This window comes from Apteryx rowi, unplaced genomic scaffold (genome assembly GCF_003343035.1).
Source record: "Apteryx rowi isolate R43461 unplaced genomic scaffold, aptRow1 scaffold_86, whole genome shotgun sequence".
Classification (NCBI taxonomy): domain Eukaryota; kingdom Metazoa; phylum Chordata; class Aves; order Apterygiformes; family Apterygidae; genus Apteryx; species Apteryx rowi.
The window spans coordinates 1,288,982-1,314,737 of record NW_020451160.1 but is presented as its reverse complement, the minus strand read 5'-3'; the positions used below and the strand labels follow the sequence as shown (position 1 = coordinate 1,314,737).

The 25,756-nt window shown below is 50.8% G+C and overlaps 4 protein-coding genes across 12 annotated transcripts in view; 3 read left to right on the top strand and 1 right to left on the bottom strand.

Annotated features, from left to right (window-relative positions):
- Window positions 1-3,906: 3,906 nt before the first annotated feature.
- Window positions 3,907-7,470, top strand: LOC112977770 (tripartite motif-containing protein 16-like protein). Its single transcript, XM_026090527.1, has 4 exons — window positions 3,907-3,982; window positions 5,137-5,299; window positions 6,050-6,112; window positions 6,873-7,470. The coding sequence occupies exons 2-4, from the start codon at window positions 5,158-5,160 to the stop codon at window positions 7,409-7,411; spliced, it is 744 nt and encodes a 247-aa protein (XP_025946312.1). The 5' UTR covers window positions 3,907-3,982; window positions 5,137-5,157; the 3' UTR covers window positions 7,412-7,470.
- A 4,127-nt stretch (window positions 7,471-11,597) lies between these two features.
- Window positions 11,598-12,826, top strand: LOC112977798 (monocarboxylate transporter 6-like). Its single transcript, XM_026090577.1, has 2 exons — window positions 11,598-11,868; window positions 12,708-12,826. Exons 1-2 carry the CDS (start codon window positions 11,643-11,645, stop codon window positions 12,824-12,826), a joined length of 345 nt encoding a protein of 114 aa, XP_025946362.1. The 5' UTR covers window positions 11,598-11,642.
- A 228-nt stretch (window positions 12,827-13,054) lies between these two features.
- NT5C (5', 3'-nucleotidase, cytosolic) overlaps window positions 13,055-25,756 on the bottom strand; it is a 21,722-nt gene continuing 9,020 nt past the window's right edge. The window contains exons 6-9 of one of the 9 annotated variants that reach the window (XM_026090454.1): window positions 19,471-19,618; window positions 19,169-19,258; window positions 14,095-14,261; window positions 13,055-13,568 (exon numbers count right to left, since the gene is read on the bottom strand). In XM_026090454.1, coding sequence (XP_025946239.1) covers window positions 19,558-19,618 — 61 coding nt within the window. In that variant the 3' untranslated portion in view covers window positions 13,055-13,568; window positions 14,095-14,261; window positions 19,169-19,258; window positions 19,471-19,557. Of the gene's footprint in view, window positions 13,569-14,094; window positions 14,262-17,814; window positions 17,886-18,424; window positions 18,506-19,168; window positions 19,259-19,470; window positions 19,619-25,756 lie in introns of those variants that run through there. The other 8 variants (XM_026090453.1, XM_026090452.1, XM_026090459.1 and 5 more) reach the window with 8 other exon arrangements.
- Window positions 15,892-18,370, top strand: SLC16A5 (solute carrier family 16 member 5). Its single transcript, XM_026090576.1, has 2 exons — window positions 15,892-15,955; window positions 16,876-18,370. The coding sequence occupies exons 1-2, from the start codon at window positions 15,892-15,894 to the stop codon at window positions 17,877-17,879; spliced, it is 1,068 nt and encodes a 355-aa protein (XP_025946361.1). The 3' UTR covers window positions 17,880-18,370.

Sequence of the window (25,756 nt, the reverse complement as noted above, 5' to 3'; positions counted from 1 at the left end):
CTCTATCAAACTAAAACTGAACTAAGTTAAAATTTGTCCCATTCACTCTAAAGAAGGTAGCATGTTTTGGCAAGTAGGGTGGATGAGCAGGGGTAGGAGATCTGCTGGATATCTAAGGGCACTTGCATCTCTTGGAAAGGTTCACTTTAAAGCATTAGCCCTGGGAATGGAGAGTATGACTTTGTTTGTTTCCCAGCGGCCTAAATTGTTCCATTACAGCAAGACTGGAAATAACTTCTTAAAGTGTCTTTGTTTCTGCACATTTTTAAAAAAATCGATCTTCTCAGGGGTGACTGAGTGGGCTGAGGCAAAGGGGGGCATGGTGAGCTGCAGGGCGACGGGACGGAGCAGCTCCCCAGACCTGCAGCTGGGCCGTGGGCTCCTCCCCTCAGGTTTGCCTGCAAACCCGGAGGTTTTGTACAGTTTGTCACGTGTCAGTGCCCTTTGCTACTGTTTCTCTTTGTTTATTAAATGTGTTTGAATAACAGTTGAGATGCTGTGATTAATTTTTTTCAATAAAGATTCTGAAATAGGTTTGAAGTTTGAACCAAGTCTGCAGCCTGCTGCTTTCTTTGCATCCATTTGCCACCTTACCTCACAAATGCTCTGTTATGGGGAAGGAAACTTAGAAATTAGGTACCTACTTCTGACTCCAAGGCATTTAACAGACTTGCAAGGGGGAGAACATCATTAGATTCTGAAGTCCTTCTTGTGCCTGAAGTGTTCTCCTGATTTTCAACGATACAAGAAAGTCTAGACTGCATACATTTTTACCAGTCCTCATTTCTAATGAGCACCACAAACAAACAGAAAGTTAATACAAGCGTTAAATGCAAGTAGCTGAGAAAGGAAAAGGATTTTAGGCAACTTTTGTTTGTTAAATCCCTACTTGACTGCAGCCCAGCACGCAGGGAAGGAGAAGAAAGGAGCTTTGACACCAGTTTGACAGCTCTGCCCCTTCCTCTGTACCACAAATGTCTGCAGGAACTCACAAACAGCCCCCCAGGTTCCCACACAAGGCCAAAGATACAATGTTCTTGCTATTGCCAAGATAAAAACAGAACATGAGAAAACTAAATGCAGTGTATCATCTTATGTAAAGTTTCCCCTGCGTTCCCAGCCTGCAACTGTCTGTGGGGAGAAAGTGCCCTGGGCATAGAGTTAGCTCAGAAACCTTGGAGAGTATTTTAAACATTGTTCTATTACTTCTGCCCAGAATACTGCCGCCTTCCCCCTATTTGCATCTTTAAAAGACTGGTGGATTAGCTGGGATTTAGTTTCTTTCCTGTTTACAGAGCATCGCAACCCAGAAGTGCTTGAAACACAGAGCTACCAACAGATGGACAAGCAGCAGGGAAGAAAGAGGCAAAACAGATATTCAAGCTTTGGTGGCACTCAGAGTTGGATAACATTGGCAATTCAGGCTCAAAATGGGGAGGAGCAGAGAGCTAACGAGTGAAGAAGGGGAAATCCTGAATTAATCTAGTCTTGATTTTGACTACACCTGGCTGCTGCCTCCAGCAGCCACGCTGATGGCTGTCCAGCAGGCATGTGCCCACCAAGCCCTGTGTCCCACAGTGACAGAAGGAGCCACAAAGCAGGCAATGGGTCAGCGCAGCCCTACACCGGGGGGTTACCCTGGAGCAGTGGAAAGATGAGACACCCCCAGCAGGGCCACACGAGGGACATCCACAGACATGGGGAGGCAGAAACTACAGCAGATCCAAATCACCATGCAGCCCAGGTAGAGTGAAGAAAGCACCTTAAAACCTCACAGACCACTCTCTGTGCAAGACCTGCCTGCAGGTAGTGACTGCCAAACTCACCCTGAAATGCCGCCCAGAGCAGAGCCATGCTCACCAAGCCAGCAGCACTTGGGCAGAGAAGGGCATCCATGTTCACAAGGTAGGACTTGTCCACAGCAATCCAAACCACAGCAGGCCTTTGGGGGCCTGCAGCCATAACCTCCCTGCTCTCCTGCTTTAGCACTGTCCTGTACAAGCAAATAGGCTGGAAGGGCCCTCGTACTGGACACTTTGCCAGCTCCAGGCCGTGAGCCAGGCCGTTTCTCATGACACTTAATGCAATGCTGCATCACCGTGCAGGAGACACAACCGTTGCCCGGCGGTTTCTGTGGAAACCACGAGCTGGAGCAGCCAGGCCTTTGCACCGCTGCCTGCCTTCCCATCCAAAGCTGTGCAAYCCGCTCAGCTTCTTGTTTTAAAATCGCTTCTTTACTTCCAGCTGCAGAAGACATAAGAGCTATCCTGGCGTTACCAAGAGTGAGAGGCTGTGCTGGATGGGCGGCAGCACTGCATGTGTTACCTTACTAAGAATAAAAATTAACCCAATATTCCATCTTTTAATAGGAGATCCTGCTGTTTCCAGAGGCCAGACCACAAAGCTCAGCTCTTGTGGTTCCCAAATTACAGGCTGGTTTAGGTCTGGGGCAAAAGGAGAAGGGAAAAGGGAGCTGGCTTGCAGCAAACAGGGCACAGCAGAAGGCTTTTGGGCAAAGCTGAGGGCTGCAAGGATTCTGTTGGGGCACCCAGGCTGGGGCGCACGGGGCCGTCTCCCTGCAGCCGTGGGGTCCCGCAGCATCACAACCGGCACCGCTGTGATGTCGCCTGCCAGCCCTGGCCGCTGCGGTGCAGAGCCAGGTGGGTGTGCTGCCCTGAGAGCCTCCCCCGTGCGCCCCCCCCCCCGGCAGTGCTTGCTGCCATGGGCAGCCCCACAGGTCAGGTAGGTGCCCAGGTGGCCCACGGGGCCAGGAAGGCGTCAGCTCCCGGCCTCGGCTCTGCAAGAGCATCAGCCTCCCATTCACGCAGGAGGAGCTCCAGCGCAGGGCGAAGGTCCCCTCGGCGGGGACCACRGACCTGCCCCGTTACCTATGCTGCTCCCAGCAGGAGAGGTCGCCCCGATCCTGCCCGCGGTGCATGGGGCGTCTGCGCAGGGACTGCATCCAGCCCCAGCACACAGACACAGCCTTCGGGAACCGCTGGCTGCAGGAGCTCCTCGAAGACTGGGAAGCCATGCTGTGCTCTGAGGACCTCGAGCTGCAGGGCTGCGACAGCAAGGTGCAGGAATACGGGATGAGGAAGCCCAGGACCTGCCCGGAGGAGCGATCCAAGCAGAGGGTGAGCAGGATCCAGCCTGGGCAGGAATGCAGCTGGAGGCTCCATCAGCAGCTCCGCAGGAGGTGGCTCCTTCGCTACACAGCTGATGCTGCGCCCCGGTCACCCCATGCACCCGTAGCCCCTCCACGGGTCTCTGCAACTAAACCACAGCACGGGTCTTCTTTTCTAGGCAGAGATCAAGCAAGTACAAGCCAACTTGGAGAACCAGATCTTGATGGTGGCCTCTGACAGCCTCAAGCACAAAGCGAGGGTGATCCACCTCACGGTAAGGCCCCTGCTTCTGCACTGCACAAAATTCCACCTCCCCAGAGCCAGACTTGCTCTCAAGGGGCCATTTAAGAGCATTTTTAAAATAAGCCCTCCTCAGTCACATGGAGAACCTGCTAAATGGACATGGGTTTGGTGCCCCCCCACAAGACAGAGCCAATGCTCTGCCAGCAGCTGTGCTGGCTTTACCATCACATTACAGACACCCAAGGCTCCATCCCCTCCTGTGATTAATAGCAAATCATCCAGGATTAGCCGGAAGGACCCATTTTGGGAGAAAGCAGTTGAGTGAGACCATTGCAATTGGAGGTTTGGTGCCCACAGCACGTATCTCCTTCCCCCAGAAAGTGATAGAGCGGGCGCGAGAGGAGGTGAACCGGGGCTTCGCTGAGATCCTGCAGGAGCTCAGGCAGCTCCACGGGAACCTGCTGGGCTTCCTCGACCAAGAGGAGCATGCAGCCCTGCTCCAGCTGGACGACTCCATCCAGGAGAGGCAGGAGAAGCTCGAGCACCTCCGGGAGCAGGACGCCTGGCTGACGCGCCTCCTCGAGGACGCCAGTGACGAGCAGCTCTGGCGGGTGAGGGCCTGCGCCCTGAGGTGGGAGAGGGATGGCAGCACACACTGGTGTCACACAGCCACTTCCAGACACCTGGTGCCTGCCCATGGTGGGACTGGGTCCCTGCATCCCCCAGGAGCTGACGGGAGTTAATAGACCTCCACGTGGCTTTGCCAGGTGCCTAGGAGGAAGGCAAGTGAGAGAAAGCATTGCTGAGATTTCCCAGTAGCCACAGGGCAAAGTCAGCAAGTAGCACACACATCTAAACCTAGGCAGAAGGACTTTAAATCCTTTTTTCTGCCTTTTCTGCATTGGAAAGGGCACGAAAGGGGTGCTCCYGCATCCCTTCTCTGAAGGAAGGGCTCCTTCTCCTGCCAGGACTGAGCAGCGTCACGGCCAGGGGCTGCAGCTCGCCTCAAACAGCAGCAATACCACAAAACTCTCATTAGTCACCCCGAGCCAGTGGCTCGGCTTTCCCGCACGGTGCCAGTTTTGCCTGGAGCACAGCAATTCATTTGTTTTTCTGACCTGCCCGCTCATGTCCGCGGACAAAGAGGAAAACTGAATTGCCATAAAAGATGCGGAAGGGTTTATGCCTGCCCATGAATCCATCCGAGTCCGACTTCTCAGACTGGGGCTCTGGCGAAAAGGAGGGGAAGCCCCTGCTGCGTCCCTCCTCTCCTCACCATCACAGCGGGTGACACCCAGCAGCACAGAGATCCAAGCACAGCTCTAAATGCATCTTGCATGGCACACGCTCTGCCCTGGGCACTCCACGTAAAGATGAAGGTCAGTTAGTCACCTACCCACTCACCTGCACTCTGTGCAAAGTCATCAGGCCAGATCTATTTGCAGAAGAAAGCCTGTAGGTATTTCCAGTCCAGCTTACTAACTTGTTTGGGAAACAGAGACCTTAGCTAAGGAGCCGTGTCCTTCCACCTAGATCTGGCTCTGAGGCAGTTGCTGAAGGTTTAATCCAACTTTTATCTGAACAAATAACCCGCGCACACCCTATCCCTTCCAGGGCTGGAGAAACAAGCTGGTTTCTTCAAACCCCAAAGAGCTTGCAATCCCCAAGCAATTGCCATCAGGTCGTGGTGTAACAGAGGTGAGCAAAGGCACCAACATCCRACCCTAAGGCAACGTTTCCTAGCAAAAGCCTCTGTCACTCCTAGGAACTCCCCAAAGTTAAGGAGATGGGAGTCTGCCGCAAGCCTATCCTCAGTCCCAAGTGTGAGGAGTCCTCAAGTTTCATGGGCCTCAAGCAGATTCTCGGTGAGCTGAAAGCTCAGCTGGCAACAGTTGGTCTCTGCTTTGTCAAGAAAATCCTTGGGAAAGGTGAGCACCTTCCACCCGATGAGCTAGCTTTAGATTTTGCCTGAGCAATACATCTATGGCAAGAGCAGGAAAAAACACGCACTGATGATCTTGATGAATTCAAATGGTAGTGGCTAGAAATGAAGAAAGCTAGAACAGTCCCAAAGTCAACCCTATTCCCAGGTTGTCACTTGGTTGCATTAGCTTTCTTGCTCCTTGGAGATGTCATCTCTGGTGCCTGCAGCAAGGCCGTCATCTTTCAGTGCTGCCCATGGCCCATCACAACTCCAGTGTCTCACCAGCCTCACCATCTCCTGAGCTGTCCTGTCTCCCCCCATCTTGAGCAGATTAATTCCCTGCAGGTGACACATGCTTAGAGCTGCTCTTTGCAAGGCTGCCAAGCCCTGCAGACTGACCTCCGTGAATCTTGGGGAACTTTACATGAATATCTTGGGAATATTTTTGCAACATTGCAAAGATGCTCATTTGTTGCAGCAGTATCTCCATCTCCCAATGTCCACCTTCATTTTCCCCATCTTACTAATTCAAATGCAGAGAAACATATGAAAAGTAAGGAGAATGGGATGCCTAGATTTGCCAAGCAGAAGGATTTTGCTCATATCAGGGCCTCAACACCGAATTTATGCTTGTAAAACAAGCACTTGGTGGCCAGATTTGCTGTCCCCCTGCTCTCTCCCCCCCAGTGGCCCTAAGCCTGCATTGACCTGCATTTCCTAGCAGGATGAACAGCTCTCATCTCTTCTTTTCCAGGTATCACAATGCTGAACAACGAAGTTGTCCCTCCAGATGTGGACAGGAAAAGCCTCCTAAAATGTAGGTGCTGGCACTACATTATCAGCCCTTCCCTGCCCTGTTGTGGCTCCTGAGCACTGCCTTCACCTTCCTTGGAGTAACCATCCTTGGACAAGAGGCTGAGCAGGACCCAGCCAGGGCAGCTGCCAAGCAATGTGGCCAAAGCCTTTTCTCTTGGCTAGAAACTTGGAGCCCAGAAGCCTGCCAGCTCCCTAAAACCAGACTCCATGAATTTTGCCTGCACGCCTTTACTGCCACACGAGCCTTTCTCTGCCTGCCCCAAACAGGGTGCCCTGCCTTAATGAGAAGTTATTAACAAGAGGAGAGACAAAAAGCAATTTGCTTTAAAGGTTCAAATCTTCCTGGCATTACAGCTACAGCCAGGGAAGGAGCTGCTGGTCCCAAGCTATATCAAACCTGACTCCAAGAGAAACATGGTGGGAGGGCTGTGCCATGCCATCGGGCACCCGGGGCAAGTAGGTTTCCTGAAACGAGTGCAATGCCCCCCAAAATGCCGGGGCTGCTTGTCAACAGCCACCCTGCAGCTGGTGGGATTTACACCTATTGCAACAGCCAGCCGTGGGGCAACACTCGGTGCGACCCCTTCCCCGTCCAGAAAAGCCAAGGGCAATGCCAGCTGGGCAGCTGAGCAGATAGATCAGACTGGGTGGCGGGAAAATTATGTGCATTATTATATACTATATATCCCATGAGCAGGATAGGGTCTCCGCAGGGCCTAAGCGGGACCCCCCCTCCACCTTTCGCCCCTCTTGCGAGGCAGATTACTGCGAGCTCAGCTGGGACGCGAGCTCGGCCAGCGAGGAGCTGCTGCTGCTGCAGGAGACGCGGTCGGCGCTCAACGTGTGCATCCTGCTGGACGCCTTCGCCGCCTCCCGCCCGGGCTTCGGCTGCTGGCCCCAAGTGGCGTGCTCGCGGAGCCTGTGCGAGGGCCGCCACTACTGGGAGGCCGAGGTGTCCGACTCGTGGCTCTGCCTGGGCGCCACGTACAGCTGCTGGCGCCAGGCGGGCGAGAGGCACGTCTTCYACCTCCTGGGCAGGAACAGCGCCTCGTGGTGCCTCGAGTGGGACTCGCTGCAGCTCTCCGCCTGGCACGACAACGTCCGGACCGCCCTGGAGGGCGGCTACTACCGCACCATCGGCGTCTTCCTGGACTACGCCGCCGGCTCCTTGACTTTCTACGGCATCACCAACACCCCCAACCTCATCTACCGCTTCCTGGCCACCTTCACGGAGCCCCTCTACCCGGCCTTCATGGTGAGCAGCGGCGGCTCCGTCACCTTGAAGCAACACCCCAAATAGAGGCTTTTTCCACCACCTTTTCAGATGCTATTAAAGCTCCCATCTGCCAGGGGTGCGATTCCTGGGGGCTGGCACGGTGTCTGGCCGGTCCTGCGGAGCACGGCTTTGGCGGCTGGCTGCAGCCATCGTGCAGCTCGTGGTTTAGGGCAACCCCATCTCCTCGGAAGACCCAGTTTTCAGGGAACGCCTTCCTCCTCCCCTTTGCAAAAGCAGGGAATTCCCTTTGCAAACGCACCGGCAGCTTCCCCAGGCCCCCAGTAACCTCAGTCGGGTCCCAGCAAAGCCCTTGGGATTGCTGGCACAGCGGATGTCTCCGTGCTGTCCCGTCACCGCTCCCAGGAGGCGACGCTAGGGCACAAACTCGCAGAGCGGCACAGGGCAAGGCGGCAGGTCGGGGAGGAGGGCAGCAGCCGGGGGAGAGGGGCCTTGCCATGTGCAACCCCTCCAGCGGCACCCGCCGCCCCGCACACTCCCCACAGAGGTTCGCTCTCGGGGTAAGAGCGGGGACAAGCCGTGTCTTGCCAGATTCCTCCAACCCAGTGGAGGCTGTCGGCACAAGCCAGTGCCAGCTGCCTCCCTAAGCCACATTTCCCATCTCCTTGCCAAGCAGCATCATTCCCCATACAGCCTAATGGGCACTAAGCTGGGTCCAATAAGTACCAAGAATGGGATTTCCTCACCTGATAGCACTAATCACCCACGTTACTGGTGATTAACAAGAGCAAAGTAACAAGGCAGATCCAAGGTCCATCCAGGAGAGCAGGGACAGTGCTGAGACAGGGCAGCCTAAAGCAGGGACCAGGCCAAGGACCTGAGCTTAAATGCAGCTCGGGAGCAAGGYGGGTGCAGGGTGCGTGGGAGGAAGCCCCAGATGAGGCTGCTCAGGCTAATTAAGACCAATTAGTGTGTACAGGATCCTGGCACCCCTTGCAGGGGGAGGAGAGGTGAGTGATGCTATGGGAAGCACTTAGGAAGCTCTCGGGATAAAGYGGCGCTTTGGGGCAGCCCTGTCGTCCCAGCCCCGAGGCCGAGCCGGTTGTTTAGATGGTTTAGACCCTGCCCTTGCCCCGGTCTCAGGCCGCTTGGTTCAGGAATYGGCTTTTAGGTGCTGGGAGAGCTCGGTTTCTGCAGGGCCGGTTTGGCCGGAGCGGGCTGCGGCCGTGGGGCCGAGGCCGGGCGCGGGAGCAGCTCCCTGCTGCAGCCCTGATCGGGGACAACCCCGCCGCTGCCGCGCTGCTCAGCTCCCCCGCCAGAAAAAGAGAGACGCTTCCTCTGCGAGATTTGGTCTGTCGGACAAGTCTTTGCTAATCCAGATCGCTGGATTGGAGTCAAAGTCTTTTGCACAAGCCGTTGGCAAGCTCCGAGGCGTTCGCGCTTGGGCTTCCCCGCGCCCCGACTGCCCCAAAACTGCCGCCAAGGCTTCTGCGGAGCCACCACGCGCCGGGTCCGGCCACGCAGCCCAGGGTCCCGCCGCCGGGCCCAGGTGTCCCCGCGTCCCTCGAGGGCAGCTGGGCGCAGCAGCCGGGGCCACCGGACCCTGAGTCCCTGCTCCCGCTGGCTGCGACCTCGGGGAGCCGCGGGGGATAGCGCGACCTGCCCCGGAGAGGGCTGCAAAGCCGGCCGGGAGGGAAAGGTGCTTAAAGGGTCACTCCGAAAAACTTTCGCCCACGGCAGCGCTTGGCTGCGCTACCCGCAACAGCCACTGAGCGACCCCAAAAAGCCAGCTCGCCGCCCCGGGGGCCGAGGGGACACCGTGGGGCGCCGGGCCCCGAACGGCGACCGGGCCCCCCYGCTCCCCTCCCGCTGCTCCGCCGCGGCGCCTTCCGGTCCTGGAGCGCCTTCCTCCTTTTCTTATTTTTGCTCTTTTTCCGCCCCCCCCTCCCCGCCACTCCGTTTCCACCCCCGCCGCGGCGTCAGCGCGGCCCCGGGGCGTTTCGGGTGGCAACACCTTCCTGCCCGGTCCGGCCCGAACACCTCCGCGCCGCGGCCGTGGGCACTGAGCCCCTGCCGAGCCGCCGGTGGCCGCAGCGACGCGGCCATCAGCAGCTAAAAAAGCCCCGTCCTGGGAGGCAAGCGGCGTGAGCGGCCCAAGCCCTGGCGTTTCTCGGCGTAAAGGACTGTCCACCCGCGGGGGGAGCAGCCGGCGGCCCGGCCGCGTGCCCTCGCCAGCCGCCGGCCCAGCCRAGGGAAACTGAGGCACGGAGGGGCCGGGGAGCGTGGCRGTGTGAGAGGCTGGGGACACTGCGGTGCGGCTGAGGGGCTCCAGCAGGGCTTGAATCCCCCCGTCCTCGGGGTCGCCGGAAGAAGGATGACCAACACGAAGGCTTGAGCACGACATAACCCGCAGGCAGCGACRGCAGAGAGCGGCCGGGCAGCCGGGCTGAGACCCGGGCACGCGCCCCCTTGTCCCGTGCGGGTGCACGTCAAGCCGCATCCCGGCACTCGCTAGCGTCGGCCTCGGCGGGGCTGCTCGCGGTGGTCCCGGCTCGCGGTGGTCCCGGCTCGCGGCTCGCCGCTAGGAGAAGGTCGGCCGGGCGCAGCAAGCCCGCAGCAGCACCGACGCGCCTGCCGGCCCGGCGCCTTTGCAGCGGCCCTGCTGGCCGGTCGCCCTGGGAAGGGTTAAAACGAGGTTTTGCAGAGCTGCTGCCACCGTCGCGGGTGAGCCAGCGCCGCACCGAACTCGCTCCCTTTACCTTTGCGGGGGCAGGCGGCGACGGGCCGGCCGAGGGGCAGAGGCGTCCCGCAGCCGCAGGCGGGCGCCGGAGGCGAGCCGGGGGAAAGGGCTCCGGGAAAGGCCGCGGGAGCCAGGGCTCGCGCTGCACAAAAGCGAGCGTTGCACGGGACCGGCGAGGAGCTGCGCTTCTGCCTCTTTTTTCAGGCCTGCCGTTGCCGGGGAGAGGTTTGAGGCTGGGAGACAACTAATTCGCACCAGCGAGACAAGCGCTTGAATCAGCCGCATTATCTGTGCCCGGCAAGAGCGGACAAAGGAGGGGAGCGGGCCGAGCACCGCCGCCGTGCTTTGCATGTGAGAGCCCCTTCCCACAGCCCCCCGCCGCCTTCTCCTGGCTGCGAGCCGCCGGGCGCGGGAGCCCTGTTTGCAGAAGCGATGCCTCGGTTAATATTGCAAAAGACTTCATCGACGCTTYGGGTCRCTGCTGGAGCAGAGGTATCTAAGCGGGGGCAATGAGCCGGCCGTGCTGYGYGGCCCGGGGACGAGCTGGCGGCACYGYGCACGCACACACACACACTCACGCACACGCTCTCTAGCCTTCRCTCTCCCGATTCGGGGCTCGGCCTGAGGTACGAGACTAACTCCGTGAGTATGCCACCGTGGCCGATTTGAAATACGGAGCAAGCTCAAGCTCTTACCCGTTTTCCAAGCTGCGCACCAAACTCAGTCGCGGCTATTGTTTTAGGGGAAAAGCGCTATTTAGGTGCTAAATAAATATTGCACTGCGCAGAGTAGCGACCTTAGGGCCACTGTGCTTGAGCTCATCCAGCTGCCAAAGCAGATCTTTTTTTCTTTATGTGTGTTCGTTCACGTGGAGAGGCCGGGGGATGCCTTGGCCACGCGTTTCACACAGCTGGGCTCAAAGAAATCAGAAGAGGCTCTAGCTCTAACCAGAGGTAAAGCAAAAAGCATAACCGAGATCACTAGATCCTAAGTGATCAACGGCTTTAAAAGCGGCTTTTCGCCATTAGCACTTTAAACTGTATGGAGGAGCAGTTTTCCTAAAAGGTTCGCGACGAGCTCAGCTGCAGGCTTTATACATTTCTATTTTTCTTGGCATTCGCACGGTTTTCCTTGTCCTCTCGCTACGAGGACTTGGTGACCTTAGCAGTCACCAGCAAGGGGACTCCATATGATGAAAGCAGGCGAAAGGGAAAATCAGGGCGGGAGCTGGGTAAGGCCAATTCATAGCTCGGAGGAGGTGTGGTCCGGTTATGTACCTGGCCGCGTTCGCAGTCTTGTGAAATATAAAAGGGGAAGGCGGTCGTTGCTCAAGTAATTCGCTGCCAGGATCCCGCAGCGAGACGGAAGGGAGGCGCTGGGAGAAATGCGGGGCGAGGAGCCCGAAGGAGCAGCTGCGAAAGGCTCGGGCAGCGCCGATGGGGCTGCGCGCGGGGCCGCCGCTGGCCCTGCTCCGTAGGGCCGGTCCCGGGCTGCGGGACACGTGGTAGCCCCGCTCCCTTGCCCAGCAGGCTGGCTTAGGCGGAGAGAGGAGCCGTCATGTCCCGCGGAGGAGCAGCAGCAGCAGCACGTGAAGCCGCCAAGCCCCAGGACCGGGGCTGGGCCTGGATGGTCCTGCTGGCCGCGGTGCTGCTGCAGGGGCTGACGCTGGGCTTCCCCTCCTGCATCGGCGTCTTCTTCACGGACCTCCAGCACGAATTCCACGCCACCAACAGCGAGACRTCGTGGTTCCCCTCCATCATGGTGGCCGTGCTGCACGCCGGCGGTAAGTGAAGCCTCCTGCGGTTCTGCCGCTGACGAGGGGCCGTTAACGAGCACACCTCTAATGTTTCTTTGGAGGGGAAGGTGGACGGGACTGGGAAGTCAGAGCACACTGGTAGTCACTGGCAGGTCAGCAGGGCGCAGGCGTCTCCTAGCCTCTTTGGTCAACGCCCACAAAGCCCAAAGGTAGATGTCCACAGGTACCAGGCTGCACCTCTAAGAGACAGCAGAGACCCTTGGTCAAGGAGGGAGCCCAGCTCCTCCAGACCAGTGAAAACTCACTTCTCTTCCCCAGCAGCTCTCTGAACATGCTGGATGGTGGAGCCACAAGCGTAGGTGCTTTCTGCCCTCTTCTGCCCATGAGAGCATGTCCCCTTCCACGTGCCACACGGCAAGCGTGCTCTCTGCAGCTGAAGAGGTGCCAGAAGGCTTTGGCAGGCTCCTCCAGAGCGAGCTGGGACACAGGGCAGGAGCAGCCCTTGGGGCAGTGGCACAGAGCACACGCCCGGGCAGGGCTGGGGCAGAGGTGACACGGCTGCGTTGCCACAGGACGCGGGTCAGGCAGCACCTTCCAGGGACAGGCAGCTCGAGGACTTCCCGATGCGCGGCCCGCGTTGCCACTGACCCCTCCACGTGCAGCCCCTGTGCTTATTCGACAAACAGGCTACCCGCACCCCGCCTAGGCAAAAGGAGCAAAGGGGCCAGCGAGGCCCTCGGTTCACGCATGCCCTTTCCTAGTGCTGGTGAAAGGTGACACTTTATAGCAAGGGAAAAAATAAAACCCCAAAAGCCCTGAGTCATGCTGATGCCAAGGCCGTGACAGGTTCACTCGCTCCTGTGCAGGACTTGGCTGGCAGCCACCCGACACGGGAGCGAGAGGCTGCCCCTTCCCAGGCGCCGTCGCAGAAACGCAGGGCGCACACAGAAGGGAACCTCAGGGGAAGCTGCCGTGGGAGGAATGATCACTGCAAGCCAGCAGCAGCAGAGCAGTATCCGTGGGGCTGCGAATTGGGAAACCACGGGGCATTCCCCAGGCTGCTTCCCACCCCCTGCTGCTGCTGCTGCTGTGAGGGAGCCCAGCGGGACCCGCTCGCTCTGGGAAACGGGCTTAGGAGCCGCACAGCGCCCACACCGAGCTCAGCCCCCACCCACCCAGGCAGGACAAATCTGGCAGTGTCAGCAGGAAAATATCAATTCTCCAACTTTCTTTAATGGAATAATTGGGAGGCTGGAACCACAGCGAAAGATAATACAAACCAATAAATAGATATGAAAGTTATAAACTAAACAAGAACAGCCTTATGTTAATTATATTCACTAATAGAGTTGGACAAGGCATAACCAGTAAAATTACAAACTAGATGTTACTTGGCTTGCCAGTTATCATCTCCTATTGCAGGCTGTTACAGCAGAGGAGTACTTGTTCCTGGCCCCCAGCAGCATAAAGCAGGAGCAACACAGCTGTAAGCCAGGGAGTAAAACCAGTGAAAAATCAGAGATAGAAGACTCCCTCCCCGGCCAAACACGTACGGCTTTTGCTGTGACTTCCGACCATCTTTGCAGTGGCCGAAGCTCTATTTGATTCAGCTTCTTAGGTTGCATCCATCATATTGGCATTTGAACCCTTCCCAAAATTGCTTTCTGCTATGGCACCAGCACCTCTTACAGGTTCTTCTCTCTTTTCTTCTCCTTTAGTCTTTTTAACTGAGAGTAACAGAAGGAAAAAAACATTTGTTGCAAAGTTAGTAAACAGCAAGGGAAATGGACAGAAAACTCCATTTTCAGACTCATCAGCTGAGTGAGAAGCTCACGTGCAGGAGAGCCAACCCCAGCCCAGCAGAGCTATGGAAGGAAACAGGGAAAGGCACAGCGCAAACAATAGTTCATAACTTATTAAGCCAAACATAGCTCATTACCCATGCAATGTTCTTAGGTACAAGCAATAGGTAATTATGTTGTTAGACAAATCATTCAAGAGACCTCAGGATCCTATGACTGTCCTTAGTGGGGGAAATGCAAGAGTTCAAGCCCTTACAGGCTCCTGTTTCTCGATACCTCAGCACACACAACTCTCCAGACTCACATTAGTATGAATGCAGCAGTTTTCCTGGAACTATTTTTGCAGAGCAAAGCACAAAAGCCCCAAGCAAGGGAGAAATAATGTTTGAAACCTAGAAAGCAAGTTAACAGGAACAAATAATGAGAAGCCCTTATGATTTTTAAAACCAACCTCATGATTTTGGAGGGTTCAATTTACGATTGCTGGCAACTTGGGGTGGGTTAAACAGGAGAACCAATCTTAATGTCTTCAGCAGGAGGAAGAATAATGCAGCCACCAGTTTGCTGAACCTGCTGATTACTTTTCCAAAGGGCAGTTGAAGTCTGAGGTGAAAATGTCTAAAGCAGATCAAAATACAAACAGCTGCAGTCCTAATTTTCATAGCACTCCATTGTTTGCTTGACTATGGGGATTTTATTTCAAACCAGACATTGTTTTAGGTCACAGAGATACCACAGGGTATTTTCCCACACTGATTGAAGGCTAATTCTGAAGCTTAGAGCCATGCTGAATTTGCTTATATAACCTTAAGAGTTACAGAGAAAAAAAGATAACAATCTGGAAATCCTTGCGGATCCTCATAGGAACAGCAAAAGAAATTCTCTCTTCAGCTCCTCTTCTACCAGAGCATGCAGAGAGAAGCATGTTTCCCACTGACGTTCCGCAAGTCTGAGCTAATCTTCTACCCCAAAATGAAGCACCCTAAATTTGCAACATTAACAAATTGGCAATTTGGCATGATCTCATGGAATTCACCGTAAGTCTATAAAAATTAAAGAATTAACAGACATTAAACATGCACTTCCGTGCCTATTTGTTCATTGTTTTTTCTGATGAAATAACGTAACTGCTTCTTAGTAAAGCCTGCCAGCAATGTCAGCCCACAACAAAACCCAGGTTTCTGTTAAAGACAGGCAGACCTGGGCTCTGGCCCTCCGGAAGATCTTACCTGCACCAAGGTCTTGCTCGCGCCTCTGCATTATTTGTGCCAGAGGCATGGGAGCGGGAACCAGCATGTGTGCGGGCTGCTCCTAGGCCTGTGTCCTCTTGGAAGTGGACACAGTTATATTGACCCACCCTTGCCAGGTATGCCAGGACGGGCATGTGGGAAGAGCTGTGCCAGCAGTAACACCTCATTATTTTCCTGGGGAGATGACTTGCAGGACAGCTGCAAGACTCCACAAGCTGGGGCTTGGATGCCATGGCCTGAAGCCTAGACTGATTCCAACACAGACACAAATATGCCTCTCCGTGCATTTTTAAATAATCCTCCTCAAGGATGTATATTTTTCTCCCATCCTTGATCTGTTTCAGAGTCGATCTGCCTCCTCTTGCAGGGAATTTCATCTAGGTAGAGGGGAGCCAAGGGCAATTTAGGCGATTTTGTGGCAGAATATTTGAAAAACATAATGAAATGAGAGTGGAAGCATGCAAGCAGAAATAGCATGCTGCCTACAATCTCTTACTCAGTAGCATAGAAGTCAAGATCCATGTCCTAACCTTTTTCAAATCATTCACAGAATATCATATAAGCACTGAATCACACTTGAAGGTCCCTCTTCCATTCCATTTCCAAGAGTTTTACTTAGTCTCTATCACAAGGAAGCTTAGAAATCCTATCTAATGTCCAACAACCAAGCAGATGACAGGAGCCTTCCCTTCAGCTGACAAGTTGACCAATCGGTTGGGAGGATGAAAGACTATTTTTTCTATTTCTGGCTTCTCTGTAACGTGACGCTGCTGGGACAACCCTCAGAGTCTCTAGGCTAAACCACACAATGAGCTTTGACAATTGCAGCAGTCCAGCAGGTATTAGAGGGCAATCTCAAGTTCAAGATAATTCCTTTCTCCATAACTGCTTTCCTTTTGCTTCTTTGACTGCTCCCAGGGCCCCTCTGCAGCCTCTTGGTTAAGCGATTTGGCTGCAGGTTTGCCGTGATGCTGGGAGGTCTGCTCAGCGGAGCGGGCATGGTGTCCAGCTCCTTCTGCAAGTCCCTCAGCCAGCTTTACCTAACAGCAGGCTTCATCACTGGTGAGTATCAAAGCACAGCAGGAAAATCCAGCTGCTGCACTTGATTTGGGGGGTGTTGAGAGATGGGAAGTGGTGAGAATGAGCAGAGACCAGACCGAGTACTCACGTTTTTCACTCATCTGACAAATAGGATGAATCAAAAATCCCACAGCTCAGCAGGATGCTGGATAGACTTCCCCTTCACACCGCTTTAAGGCACACCATGCCCAGCCAAACTCACTGGAAAGTTCTTCTCCTGTGAGCCACACGCAGCTACGGGTTTCTAACGAGTGAGATGGAAAGCAAAGATGTCTGCTCTTTTTAGTAGCTTCACAGCCTTTTGTTTTTGAGAAAGGACATTTTTTTCAATCTTGGAATGTAATGTGTTGGGACAACTTTCTTCACAAGTTCCCTGCGCTTATATTTCACCACTCCCAGTCTAGGGAAATGTGGAGATAAACCTTTTTCTAACAAAAGAATGTGTTGGTTTTGAACAGAAGTAACAGATGGGAACTTTTCCTCTCCAAATATTTCCTTTACATATCAGTTGCTCTGCTCTTGCTTTTTTTCTAACACAGAAAAATGAGTTTCTGCAGCCAGGTCACTTCGCGACTGAATCCTGTTGGATCTTGCAAGCTAAGTAGCATGCACTGCACAGAGAAGACCAACAAAGTAACTCCCTGAGCCTGAGGAAAGTGTCAGAAAAGCAGCACTGTCTGCTGCACGCAGTATAAAAAACAAGTCCTTGGCATTTTTCTAATGGACAATTTCATAACAATTTTAGGAACAGCAGTGTGCCCCAGACAAATGTTAGCTCAGATCAGTGTATTTAGTATACCTAAGAACACGAAGAGTTTAATTTACCCAAAACATCCTTCTTCACCTCTTGTGCAGGGCTACTGGGTATTAATCACTGGGGGTTGCACAGCTTGGCAGGTGAGGAAATACTTCAGTGGTAAAAGTAGTCATCTGTGGGTATGGCCTGAATTTGGGCTCTTTTCACCTTGCAAGGCACCACAAAGCATCACGTGCTATCATTTTCTATTTCACTCTTTCCTTAGGTCTGGGATCGTGTTTCAGCTTCCAGGCAGGAGTGACTGTGTTGGGCTACTACTTTGTACGGTGGCGAACCTTGGCCAATGCCATGGCATCCACAGGTGTCTCCCTCGGTCTCACACTGTGGCCACTGCTTTCTCAGTACCTGCTGGATGAGATGGGCTGGAGAAACACTTTTCTCATCTTTGGAGGAATACTATTGAACTGCTGCGTTTGTGGAGCCATTATGAGACCAGTTCAGCTTGCATCGCGATCATTACTACAGCCAGACAGGCCTGGAGAGGAGCCAGGGAGAGAAGCAGAAGAGGCACAGCTGACCAATGGAGGTTCTTCTCCCCACCCAGAGATCCAGCAGCAAGACAGAAGGACTGCATGCTTCCAGATGTTGCAGAAGTACCTGGCTTTTGACATCTTCTGCCAAAACAAAGGTTACCAGATTTATACTATTGGAGTGACCTGGATGATGTTGGGTTTTGCATTACCCCACATCTACCTCGTGCCTTACGCCATCCACAGTGGGGTGGAGGAACGCAGGGCAGCTCTCCTCATCTCCATTATCGGGTTCATCAACATCTTCATACGCCCTTTGACAGGGCTGCTCTCAGGACTCAGTGTCTTCACAGGGAGACGCATCTACCTGTTCAGCCTGGCTGTACTCCTCTGTGGGCTGAGCAATTTCATCTGTGTCATTTCAGCCAAGTTCAGTGCGCTCATCGTCTACTGCGTCATCCTCAGCATAGCCATGAGTGGCATCGGGGCACTCACCTTCCAGGTGCTGATGGATGTGGTGGAGATGGACAGGTTCTCAAGTGCTTTAGGGCTCTTCACCATCCTGGAGAGTATCACTCTCCTCATTGGACCTCCTCTCACAGGTGAGAGAAACTATTAAAGCAGACTAGGGAAGAATAGGTTATTAAGACTCCCTAGTGACAAGCATTTGGGAGCATAAAGAGGAAGGAGGGAGTTCCCAAGCCCACGCAGGCAGGTGAGTTATGCAGAGGGAGCAAGACAAAAGGGAGAGTCAGAAAGGAACACCCAGCCCCTTCTCACATCTGAAGGAGGGCCATTTCAGTGATGCTTGGGCAGCTACAGAAGCAACAGCAGATAGTGAAAACGTGACCCATTTGGTACGCAGCTTCGATAAGCATGAAAGTGATGAGAGCTTTTTTCCAGTGAACAGTAGGAAGACAGAGAGAGGTTACTGCGGTAGGATCCTGCTGTCTAAGAGCTCTTTCACTGCTTTGCTAGTTTGCATTGTTTTACCTATGAAGTCTCAAGGAATTGCAAACACCCAGTTAAACACATTTACTGTGATCACAAGTGTTGCTGGTTCTACATTATTCAAGAGCCTTATAGTAAAAGCTTCTACTCACCTTTCTTTCTGAGCCCTAGAGTTTATTCATTCTTCTCTGGAAACAGGGAGTTAGTTACAGCCCCCAATCCAATATATTATTCACAACATCACAGGTTCATTCCAAACACTGCTAAAGTGACCTGCTGAAGACACAGCTGCTCCTGCAGTATAGCAGCACATTCAAAAGATTGACAAGCAAAAAATATGAACCTGAGCATGAATCAATTCTGGGTTTCAGTTCTCCTCTCCAAACAATGAATTGTGTGTCATTCAGCAGTAAAATATCTGCCTATTCTAAGAATGGGATGATAATATGCACTATATTTCACAGTATTCCCAGGCATTAGAGTGTCAGTCACTTTTCTCAAAGTGAAAAAAAGTGTTTTCTTGGACATCTGATAGTAAAGGCAGATGGGCCCAACAAAGCACAGTAAGAACAGCTCCATTTTTATTTAGACTCCTAAAGTCTGCTACAGAAAACCCACTATGAAAGGAAATATCGCCAATTCTTAACAAAGAATGCATGCAGAAAACAAACATTACTCCAGTGTTCCATATATATATGCAGCCTGTAGAGGAGGCACCACATGCGTCACTTGAGTATTGTCTTTCCATCTCTAGGGTTAATGTTAAAATACTCATTTAATATACCACTCTTCTAAATGTTTTATATTGAGAAACTTAATATTAGTTATAATACTTGCTGTGCTGTGAATTTTCCTCCCCTGATTATGCACTATTAAAAGAAGATGAGTTTTCAGTTTAGAGACCAAAACACATTGATTTTTGAGATAGTTCTCTATTTACTTGCTCTGTGTTCTGACCTGGGATGTATGAAGGTCACTCATTCCAAAATCCAGTGAGTGGCAGTGGCACAGGGATCCTCTGCTGAGTAAACACAATGAATCAGGAGGCTGGGAAAAAAATTACAGCTTCCTTTCTTTCCCGATTTCTCAGTTTATTGAGAAATGCTTTATACAGAAGCAGAAACACCACCTGAGCAGAGACTACAAAGAAAGGAGCTCTAGAATCTACAGAAGAGAACTTAACTCATCTGTGAATGCTTGTATATGGCAGTTTGACAAGTGATTTAAGTTTAACATTTACATAAATGTCATACTGTTACCTTTAGTATGCATCTTCTCTTCGACTAAACTGTGATTCCTGTTTCAGGTCTCCTGGTGGACATAACTAGCGATTTCCACTGTGTCTTCTATACCTCCAGTTTTTTCCTGATATCAGCTGCATTATTCATGGCGCTCAACTTCTGTGCTCTGGAAAGAAAAAGCAAATTGAAAGAGGCCTCCAAGGTACCTTTGGATAACCCCTCCAGATGTCAATACAATGAAATACTAACTGAACCACAGTCTGAAAGACAATCCTCTTCTGCAGTCATCTACATCACAAGCATATGACAAGAAGAAAAAAAGAGAGGAACCCAAACAATTATGTGGCCAGTACAAAGCTACGCAAGGCCCAACACTGACAGCAGATGAGAAAACCGACTGCTTTCCACAATTACCATCTCCCTTCTGTCCTGCACTTCCACTCAATGGAGTCGTATCAGACTACACGTGAGCAATCCGGATTAGAGGCTGAGCCCAAAACTCAGCATCAGCCACAGGACATACAGAACTACACCTTCCTAAAGCAAACCATGGGATAACAACCACGGGAGCTGGTTCTGAGAGATTCAATTGGTTTAAGTCAGTGTCTTTAAGAGGTCACTGGAATTTCATATGCATATTTTCCAGTGTTAGCAACTGAAACATGTATTAATGGCTATGACAAGGCTGATTTTTTCACAAACAGGTATTACTTGGTCCTAGAAAAGTTAAACATTACTAACTTGCCTAGTCTGAACATGCCATTTTGGTGCAGACTCATACGAAGTTTCCTGGTTGCTTCCCATACAGAGCGGGGGGAGGAAAAGACGAACACTTCCCACAGGAAATGTGTTATTATTTCCTGCATCTCTAAATACTGCATGGAGGCTGCTGTATGGGTTGCCGAACTCAGGCAAGTCTCTAGCAAGATCAAATAGTCTTTCTTACAATGTATGCACGATTTCTTCATTTTACAGACATTTACAAAGACCCAAAGGTTCAACTCCAAAGCATCAAAAACAACAACAAAAAAACCCCCAAGTCTTAGAGTGCCTGTATTTTATAACTGGTGATATCTCAAATATCCTGATGTGTCACAAAATGGCATTCATGGTTCACAGCTTCTCTAAATACACTTTCTTCCAGCATTCACTTGGGGGGGGGGGGGAAGGGAGACATTAGACCTGAGAATAATTGTATGCATCCCTATATAGGCCCAAATTCAAAGCCATTGTAGCACTCACATTTCCCCCTTGTGTAAATGAATTTAGCTCTTTAGCTCAGGTCTTGGACTCTCAGCCTTAGTTACACCAGCGTTCTCATTACAGAGAAGTTTGTACAAGCATAACTTACCTGTCAAAAAGAAATCAGTGAGGAAAAATACACTGAGAGAAGTCAATGTTAACTTTCATATCCATACAGTCTCTTGACTTCAGGTGGCTTTTCTGGCTACACTCCCAGGAGTTACACATGTAAGTACTAACATGAGAGTTGCATCAGCTTCCAGCCTCTCCCAGGATCAGCCCCAGTTGCAAAACCATTTATATTCTATATCATTTTTGATCTGACATAAGCAGATAGCTCACAAAGCACTGGAGCTGAAGACTGCAAAACCATCTGAAAAATGGAAGCCTAAGATATGAGTGAAATGGAAGAAGCAACAGACTTCAACTCAACTTTAGAGCTTATCTTGAGAACTGTTATGTCAAACTCCTAGCAACGAAACCACAGTTTTCATTAGAACTGTGGGCTTCCGAGCCAACAACAACACTGGAAAGAAAAAGACTGGAAAACTGACTCCAAGGCTTTCCAAGACAATGACGGCTTCACAGTTAGCCATTACAGTAAGAGGTATCTGTCCCCCAGAACAGTTCCTGTTCCCACAACTCACTAGTATCTATTTCAGCAGTGGTCTAGGATTACTGAACCAGTAACACTTTGCTTTTCCTCATATACTTAAATACGATGACTGGTGGGAGACATATATATCTAATCTCTAGTCACGTGTTTAATAACTTCTGTAAAGCTTAAACAGTCCATAACCACAAAGCAAACAGGGACTGGTGCCTCTCAGCTTACCGAAACAATGCCTGCTGTATTTTCCTAGGAAAAATTGGGGCTTTCCTCCTCTCATCAAAACAAATCAATAAGAAGGGATCAAGTCTCAAACCTGTTCTAGCTATTACAAATAAAAGAGCTAGGCAGCTGAACAGATTGCCATTCTTTCTGTATGCAATTCTTACACTTCAAATGCTGTTCACCCTTTTACATACCCTTTCCATTTTCGTCCAGATATGTGGGGGCATATTGCCCCAAATCTTCCTTTTACTACAAATGTCCTGAGTGAAACGGGCAAGATATGGCTTGAGTGACAACCCATCAAGATTTATCCCAGAAGAATAAAAGGTAGTTGAAAGAGCAGTAGACTGCATCCCCCACATGGAGCCAACTGTTATATCCGCAGGGCTTCAGGCCTAGCTGGCTCATAAGCAAGGAAACAAACAGTCTGACACACACTGCTCCTTGCATGATAAGGAAAAAAGTGACTAAATAAGGCACTCCAACTGAAGTTGACACACACAGATCAGTTCGTCCTACACCACGGCAACAAAATCTCAGTTTTGACTATTTCTTCTTTGGACACAATAGTGCAAAATAATTTAGGAGGGAAAGTTAGGAGAATGTTGTATAGAACTTCTTTTTGATACTCTCAGACTCAAAGCCAGGGTCACTGGGACTTATTTTCACAGGCAGAGAGATGTTTCTGGGAAGAAAAACAGCTAGTTTACAAATCTGCAGTTTTCACTTTTTTTCATCTGGTTGACTAAAAAATTTCTAACAGCCTTAGGGAATTTAAACTGGCTGAAAACAGGGTTATCTCCCCGAGTAAGTTTTCATGGGCGCTTTAGAAGTAATCCACATGCCACAGGTTGAAAACACATCTTGGAGAGTTAACAGGTAACATTTTAGGCTGTGTTTCCACAGGTAAATAAGATGACTGAACAGCTTGCTGCTGCAAAAATGGGGAAATCCAGCTCCCTGCTCCCTCCCCTCCTGTTCTGCAGCTCTCCTCTCCCACCTCTGTTTTCAGCCTGAATTCCAAGCTGCCTTGAGCAGGAGCTTTGTAATGTGTGTTTGCAGGGGCCATGCATACTGAGCATGCTACGGTATAATAAGGATTGCCTCTCAGAGCTATAGTACAGAGATATTTATACTCAATGCTTAAGAATCATGAAGCCCACAAGAAAAATAAAGTAATAAAAGCTTCTTTCAACAGTTTAAGGTCATCCCATTGTGCAAGGCAACCACAGCTTAATTACTGCCACTCCCCGAACATCTACAGACAGTAAAATAACACTGACTTTAATTATGGACAAACACCAATACCTCAGCCAGGTTAGAAACCTCCAAGAACCAGCAGAGCAAAAAAAATTGGCCAGAAATAAATATCCTTCTCCCAGTCCCCTCACACCCCTCCCTGCTGCCTTTGTTGATAACAAGAGTATCATTAACTTTACAAGCTAAGCATTTTTGCAAGGAGCACCTTTCCTTATTGCAACAAAACACTCACCAGGAAGTTCACACGGAAATATTTCAAGATTGTGATCCTTATATGCCTTAGACACTTCACCAGTGTAATTCTTAGGGCAGTTTAATAAAAAACAAGCAAGAGTCATGGTCAGCTTACACACTCTAATGCACCTCAGAGTGCAAAATCACTTAGCTGAAGAGTTTGTCATACTGTTTGAAGACTTGGCTAGTAATGCCTAAATAACTGCTAGAAATTAAACAACTGCTAGAAAGGAAAACTTCCTGCATTCTAGTTTTGGTGTGCCATCAGGTGGGAGCCACTGTCACTGGAAGAGCCCTTGAGGCTGTGAATACCCCAGCTATATCAGCCCATCCAGTGCTAAGTATTCCGGCAAACAGCAGGTGCTTGAAGCATTCACAGCCAATATTGCCTGCGTAAACAGCCAGAGCAAGAGCATTACACACTCACCTCTGCCAATTCTGCCAGCTGCCAAGTGATCTTTTTGGATGATCAGGACAAACTCCCTACAGTAAATCAGCACAAAGACAACAAGCATACAGCTTATAACGAAGCACGTCGCATAAGTAGTACTAGCATGGTCCACAACCTTGCAGTAACTCCTACAGAAAATCTCTGAGGACCGCAAACCCATGGACCTTTATCAAACTCTCCTCCAGGAGGCAGCTCCACCACATCAAATTAAACACAAAATGTTCCTCATGTTTCTTAACCAGCTGCGATTAATCTCAAAGCAAGACAAACACTATAGGGAACAGAGCTAGCAATTCTCAGAAAGACAGCCAGAGGTGTTCCTCTCCTCCTCATTACTTCTTGCCACACGCCAAATAGCGTGACCTGGAGAGTACTTTTTCAGGGATGCATCACCTGAAACTCAGCCAGCATGGACAAAAGCCTTTTCTAAACACTGCTCTCTGTGAAACCATTGCAGGGGACAAAGTTCCTCCCCCTTCTATGCATGCAAAATTACACTGACTGACCACAAACATAGTACTTGTGAATATAAGTCATTTCATCCTTCCTCTTTTCACCCCCAATACAGTCAATCCCAGAGTCCTTAATCCCTTGTCTTTACACTGGCTAGTTCCCCTGTACTTGCTTTCTCTTCTCCTCCTGCTTTCCCACATTAGTTATTCACCTTCTATGTAATGACAGACATGTTTTTTAAAGTATGTCAACACTTACCCACTTACAAAGGCCTACACTAGAAGAGATTTACTGATATGCTAGCAGACTATTCTAACATAGAAATATAGTTTGTAACACCTAACACTTTGATCATTTTCATACATACATATAAATATATATACATACATACAGACACACTTCAACTGAAAATGAGTAGAACAGCTGAAGTTGCTAGCACAGAGCAGGCCTAAAAGTTCATAGCAGGTATCTTCCCACACCACCGTAATGTAAAATGGTTTCACACTACTGCATTTAGTGCATTTAGTGCAGCTTCTTTGGTCAACCTTCTTCTTAATGAGGTCATAGACAGATATTTTTACTATGTCCAGCTGTGTGTTATCAGCAATTATGATCCCAACATGCTTGTAACTGATGCCAAGTATTTGGCAGATCAGACCATACTCAATTTCCTTTATGTGAAAATCAACTACATTTGAGGTAATACAAAAGATAGCATCTGTTTACAGCCTGTTTCCTACCAGTTCTACAAAAGAAGCTGCACTGATTTAATTGCTTCTATAAAATTGATGTAAACTTCTGCAGAGCCCACCCCAACAGTTTATGACTTTCATATATATTTACCTGATATGTTTACACAACATGAAACACATGTGAAACCACTTGCAAGTGCTTACAATCACAGTGGTTTCATTGTAACAGCAATAGTTTAGCATCATGTAATTGCTCTGCTTCGTGTTTAGACCAGGACATTGTACAACCAGGGTGGAATTGCCTGCTGTCATTTTATTAATTCAGTCCTCTTTCTTAGCATCACTCGTTGTTTTTTTTCCAGGTAATTCTTCTTACTTCTTAAAAAAAAAGAAAAACCTGTTGGTTGTCTCATTCTTCTTTAGCCTAAAAGTCTCAATTCCATAGTAATAAGAGAATAAACTAAGACCTTTATTCCCTCCTGCTCCTCTCCTCACCCTCACATTCACAGGCAGCCCTGCATTCTCCCATAGCTGTTGCTGCACCCATCTGTATTTCCCAAATTTACCGTGGGGGACAAACATCACCGAGAGATGCTGAGACAGAGCCATCAGCTCCCGTCCAGGCCTGGTTTATCATCTGCTAAGCTCGTTGCCAAGAAGCCTGTCAGCATTGCCGCAGCCTGGGGGAACTGTTCAGTGTTAACACAGAATGGCACTTGTAACAACTAATTCTGGAGAACCTGGAAGGGCAGGGAAATAAGCAGGAAAAAATAAAGTGGAAATCTTTTGAGTAGATAACTAGTAGGTGAGGAAAGTGTAGGCCCTTTCCGGAATAAGGAAAAAAAAAAGTGTTTCAAAAATAAGTTTCTCCGTTACTTAAACACGAAGACAAACACCGAGATGCGTGCTCGTTTATTTTCGGTTATTGCTAACAGAGAAGACGCTCCCCTCGTTCTTCAGCCCGGCGCACAGGGGAGGAACCGCTCCCGCAAGCAGCGGGCCGCCTGCAGGCCGCCCGCGACGCCACCACGCCGAGAAGGCACCTGCCTGCCGGGGTTCAAGCCCCGCCAGAGCGGCCGCTCCCCGGCGCCCCTCACGCCGCGGCAGCCCCGGGAACCGTTAACGGCGCCACCGCCC